The 6,028-nt window shown below is 40.7% G+C and overlaps 1 protein-coding gene across 2 annotated transcripts in view; it reads right to left on the bottom strand.

Annotated features, from left to right (window-relative positions):
• Positions 1-5,822, bottom strand: part of LOC107590692 (lanC-like protein 1) — a 10,146-nt gene extending 4,324 nt beyond the window's left edge. For both annotated transcript variants that reach the window (XM_016279594.1, XM_016279593.1), the window contains exons 1-4: positions 5,755-5,822; positions 4,825-4,937; positions 3,290-3,407; positions 1,598-1,805 (exon numbers count right to left, since the gene is read on the bottom strand). In XM_016279594.1, the coding sequence (XP_016135080.1) occupies positions 1,598-1,805; positions 3,290-3,407; positions 4,825-4,911 (413 nt within the window). In that variant the 5' untranslated portion in view covers positions 4,912-4,937; positions 5,755-5,822. The remainder of the gene's footprint in view (positions 1-1,597; positions 1,806-3,289; positions 3,408-4,824; positions 4,938-5,754) is intronic.
• Positions 5,823-6,028: the final 206 nt, after the last annotated feature.

The following is a 6,028-nucleotide window of genomic DNA, read 5'->3' as shown; positions in this document are numbered from 1 at the left end:
ACCCCTTTAACCTCTGCAGCAATGCTGGCAGCACTCATACGTCTATTTCCCAAACACAACCTCTGGATATGATGCTGAGCACAGATCTCAACTTCTTTGGTCGACTATGGCGAGGCCTATTCTGAGTTGAACCTGTCCTGTTAAACCGCTGTATGGTCTTGGCCACCGTGCTGCAGCTCAGTTTCAGGGTCTTGGCAATCTTCTTATAGCCTACGCCATCTTTATTTAGAGCAACAATTCTTTTTTTCAGATCCTCAGAGAGTTCTTTGCCATGAGGTGCCATGTTGAACTTCCAGCGACCAGTATGAGAGAGTGAGAGCGATAACACTAAATTTAACACACCTGCTCCCCATTCACACCTGAGACCTTGTAACACTAATGAGTCACATGACACCGGGGAGAGAAAATGGCTAATTGGGCCCAATTTGGACATTTTCACTTAGTGGTGTACTCACTTTTGGTGCTTTGAGTACAATTCTCTCATACTGACCACTGGATGTTCAACATGGCACCTCATGGCAAAGAACTCCCTGAGGATTTGAGAATTAGAATAGTTGCTCTCCACAAAGATGGCCTAGGATATAAGAAGATCTGTAACACCCTTAAACTGAGTTGCAGTACAGTGGCCAGAGTCATACAGAGGTTTTCTAAGATGAGTTCCACTCAGAACAGGCCTTGCAAGGGTCGATCAAAGAAGTTGAGTCCTCGTGCTGTGCATCAGGTATAGAAGCTGGCTTCAAAAAAGAGACACATGAGTGCTGCCAGCATTGCTTTAGAGGTTGCAGAAGCGGGAGGTCAGCTTGTCAGTGCTCAAACCACTGCAACAAGTCGGTTTGCATGGCCTTCGTCCCAGAAGGAAGCCTCTTCTAAAGCTGGCTCACAAGAAAGCCCGCAAACAGTTTGCTGAACACAACCTGTCCAAGAGCATGAATTACTGGAACCATGTCCTGTGGTCTGATGAGACTAAGAAAAACTTGTTTGGCTCAGATGGTGTCCAGCATGCGTGGCGGCAACCAGGTGAGGAGTACAAAGACAAGTGTGTCTTGCCTACAGTCAAGCATGGTGGTGGGAGTGTCATGGTCTGGGCTGCATGAGAGCTGCTGGTACTGGGGAGCTGCGGTTCATTGAGGGAAACTTGGATACCAGCATGTACTGTGACATTCTGAAGCAGAACATGATGCCCTCCCTTCAGAAACTGGGCCGAACGGCAGTTTTCCAACATAATAACGACCCCAAACACACCGCCAAGATGACAACTGCCTTGCTGAGAAAGCTGAAGGTGATGGAGTGGTCAAGTATGTCTCCAGACCTGAACCCTATTGAACACCTGTGGGGCATCCTCAAGCGGAAGGTGGAGAAGTGCCATGTGTCTAACATCCAGCAGCTCCGTGATGTCATTATGGAGGAGTGGAAGAGGATCCCAGCAACAACCTGTGCTATGAAATACAGCTTTAATATAACTTTGAATAACTTGGAAGCAGACAAAAATAATAAATTTTTAATATGATTATATATTTAGATGTATAATTATCATTTGAAGAGTGATGTCACTGATCCAACAAAAATGGAGGTAGAGTAGGGTTAAACAACATCAGACCTGTTCACACACTCCTCAGCCTCATGAGGTTTCTGGAGTCGATGATAGACCACCGCTGCTACAGCCAGCGGCCCTGCATCCCCACACAGGAAGGTCACCCAGCGCTGAGTTAAACTCCTCAGACTGTAGCTGACATAGTCCAGAGCCTTCAGGAGAAGAGAGGAGTCTCCAAACACACTGTGGAGATGCAGGTAAAGCAGGGCAATGCCTACAGTACGGGGAGGAGAAACTTAGCATTGTGGCCCAAGTAGCTTTATGATAGAAAACCATGAACATGAGAAGTTAATGAATATTAATAAAATAATCTAAATGTAATAATAGTTAGGGCTGGGTATTGATTCAGATGTCCCGATTCGATTCGATTTCGATTCACAAGCTCTCGATTCGATTCTCAATTTTTTGATTACATTCAGTGAATATAGTTTTTATACAAATGCTATTGATATTTCTAAAAAATGAACAGTAAACATCAGTTTACAAATGGTGAATTAATAAAAAGAAATTAAGAACCACATGCCTGTATTTTCAACCTATACATTTTTTTCAGTATAGGTCCTTTTTTAAACAATAATAGAGCCCTATAAAATGTTCTTAATTTTTCTGGTAATCAGATGAAGGCATAAAACATTAATTTAATTTATCCTAATCAAATGAAAATTAAACCCTTTTATTTTTTGGCAAACAAAGTGCTGCACAACAGAGGTTTACTGTTAAAATGAAAAAGAAAACAGATGTGATTATTCCTTTAAAAATAAATATTTATTAATATTTATTAGCACTAGTAGCATTGATTCTTAAGACTGCTAAATAGTAATATATTCTGACAGTTTCTTAACGTTAAACTAAACTTTTATTTTGACGGGTTGCCGTGAAGAACTTGCAGCTGCTGTGTATGTGATATGACGGTAGATTTCTCAAATGAAATGGTAAAATGTTAATGAAGTGACTCTCAGAGCAGCTGGAGATGACATTCGTGTTCATATCATCATAGTGAGATGGCAGAAGCTGAAAACACCACAAGCGTCATCCGCGCTTTAGTATGTGTAAACAAAACAGTGCACCGCGCCATCCGCTATATATTCATTGCGGAAATCATGGCGCCTATGCGTGATATCAAATTCTTCCTCAGATTTATAGTATTACTATAGCATTTCACCTGAGCATTGCGAATCACGCGTATGGCTGATATCGAATCGACGTCATTTTAAAAAACAATTAATCGAAAAATTTATTTTTTTTGCCCAGCCCTAATAATAATCATATTTCAACATACTGCACAAAATTATACTGTGCATCCACTCAAAAATTTTAATTCAGTCATCATTAACTCTCTCTCAAGCCATTCTAAACCTGTATGACTTTCTTTTGCTAAACACAAAAGAAGATACTAGGTAACTAAACAGTTTTGGTTCCCATTAACTTCCATTTTATGGACAAAAAAATACAAGTCACTGGGAACTGATACTATTTGGTTATCAACATTCTTCAAAGTATCTTCTTTTGTGTTCAGCAGAAGAAAAAAAAAATGCATACAGGTTTGAAACGAAATGATAACAGAATTTTCGTTTTTGGGTGAATTATCCTTAGCGAACCCATATAAAGAGGCTGATTTTAATGATGCTTTGCCATGTACAGTTTCACTGAATATGTAATAATAATTTAGTTTTAATACATCTGTAAGTGTGATCTCACCTGCCCAGCCAGTGTAGCCAGTACAGTCTCTGGGGTCAGCGTTCTTCAGTCCGTTCTCCATAACCGCCAGAAGCTCACTGATCTTACTGCTTATACGGCTGGCAAAATGCTGGGTCAACTGCACAGTGCAAAAATACGATTTGTAAACAAGACATAATAATGAATACAGGCATAGAAAGAGGGTATGCAGTGTATAAAAGTAATTCAGTGAAGGTAACAAATGCTTATTATATTCAAATACTATGGTACTCCAATAATTTCTAATCTTATTAGGGGTGCTCTGATTGATCGGCTACCGATCACTATCGGCCGATAATCACGTTGGGATGATTGATCGGCGGTCTCTAAAAGGCCGATCTAAAAAAAAAAAAAAAACGACCTCAAGCTGTGAGAGGTTTGGCACGACATGCAGCGGCACCGTCTCAGTTTCTGTCCGGCGCAGGTGAAATTATTATAATTTCATTAACTTATAAAGTAATTTGAAAACCTTGTGTAATTTCGAGATGTAATTTCACAAACAACGTGAGCGAATCACCGCACGCGCTCTCTCACTCTCTTTCTCTCTCAAAATACGCAAATGGCTTCAAATCACCACACATCGCGCCTGTCTATAAGCGAGCTGCACAGTTGACACAGGAATTGTCACTTGCAGTCGAGGCAGTTTCACATCGTTACTAACATTTATAAATTGCATTTCTTTTTAATTATTGCCAGTGTTTAACAATTCAGAGCTCGCACGCTCTCCTGGAGAATGTACGCTCATGCACACTCGCAGCGCACACACATAACGCCAGGTACACATTACTCCATTTGCAGTGCATACGTGGTGCGTATTTTTTCCGCGCTTATGTAACGGATTAAAGTGTTCACTGCATACGGCTGCACATGGTTGTTGTCCGGCAGTGCATTCAGGAGCGGTGCGTCTGCAGCAGTGCAGCGATCGTTTCCACACCGAGTCTATTGCTGCGCCACATTACTCCATTTGCAGTGCATACGTGGTGCGTATTTTTTCCGCGCTTATGTAACGGATTAAAGTGTTCACTGCATACGGCTGCACATGGTTGTTGTCCGGCAGTGCATTCAGGAGCGGTGTGTCTGCAGCAGTGCAGCAATCGTTTCCACACCGAGTCTATTGCTGCGCTGCAAGCGCTGAATTAAAGTAACAGCGCATTGTTTGCAGTAAATATATGAACATGGTTTGACACAAAAATTTAGTAATTACACCATAAATGCATATTATTAGCAGCCACGGATCAGTAGCGGACTCCTGTGTGAAAGCTTCTCCTCTCACAAGAGTCACCTAAGAAGGGAATTTCCCCCATTATCAAAAATGAAATTCAGGCCCTGAATAAATGTCTAAAAATCCTGATTGGAGTATCACTATAAATAGTTATAAATGATAAAAAGGCGGCTTTAAAAAGATCGGTATCGGTAGATACTGCTTTCTGTGATCGGCCTCAAAAATCCCGATCGTAGCACCCCTAAATCTTATAATAAACTACAGAGGTACCATGCCACATATTGGAATCGCTCACATTTCCCTGCATGTCAAACAGGTCTTGTGCACATCCAGGCCCAGTGAAATCTGGATAGGGATTCTTGAAGGCTCGTGGTTCAGACATGTTTTTATTTTTATTTTTGGAGTGACCTGAAATAAAGTACAGAACAAGAGAAGATTAGAAAACAGCAGAGGACAGATGCACTACATACTGGATGGGTCTAAAAACCTTCTTAAACGACTGCATTTTTGGAGATTATTTAGACCATGATAGGCACAACGGAATATTCAAATAAAACACATATGGAGCGTCACAGGCGCGTGCTAACATTTCCGGGAATCAGAGGCACGTTTGAATTTTCAATTCGAACACTTTGATCATGAGAAGTGCGCTCGAACGTACGAATCTAACATTTTAGGAACCATTTTATCATTTTCGGCCATCGTACGCACTTTCGGTCGAACATTTGACGCCAGGTATCATACGTTTCTTTGATTTTAATATTTTTGCACATCATAGCTGCCTTTAATAGTTCGAGCTACTGCATTATAGACGCATTGGGAGGTTTTTTTTTTAAATCTAACGTTATATAGGCGTATGATGCTTAAAAAGCCCATTATGTTAACGTTACTCAACCACACGATTAGGGCCTTTCGCATGAATACGCACAGGCCCATCCTTCCGTTACACACCAGCTAACGGTGATTATTCTATCATTACTTAACTATTAATCACGTTTTATTAAACTGCAATCATTTATTTGCGAATAAGTTCATGTTTTGGGCTATAAAAGCGGGATCGAGGAACACAGGCCCTTCCGCACTCTCATGCGACACACGGCTACTTTGTGTCAAAAGCACAGAATACAAATATATGGGTTATAAATCTGCAGTACGTGTTTCTAAACAAATGCGGTCTTGCTAAATACCTTCATAAACAACGTTTTATTTGTAAAAGTGAACATACCGCTTTGAGCGCTGCGCTGTTGTATTCTCGTCTGATCACAAGATGTTCCGTTTGTGAACGACTCACTACAGCAGTCTAGTGTTGAGGAGGTTTACTACACTATTTAGCTGAGGCAAGAAAGTGATAATGGTACTGGTTCACAGTTGAGGTTGAATAGGATTTTCATTGCATTAAGTGGTATACATAGCTATTTTTAGCTTCAGGCACAAAAAGATCAAACAAAAACTACATCCTTGACAATAATTCAGCAATTAATCTTGTTTAATGGTCAATC

Source organism: Sinocyclocheilus grahami, unplaced genomic scaffold (genome assembly GCF_001515645.1).
Source record: "Sinocyclocheilus grahami isolate Dianchi unplaced genomic scaffold, SAMN03320097.WGS_v1.1 scaffold132.1, whole genome shotgun sequence".
Lineage (NCBI taxonomy): Eukaryota > Metazoa > Chordata > Actinopteri > Cypriniformes > Cyprinidae > Sinocyclocheilus > Sinocyclocheilus grahami.
Note: the sequence above shows the minus strand (reverse complement) of the source record. Positions and strands in the feature narration are given on the sequence as shown.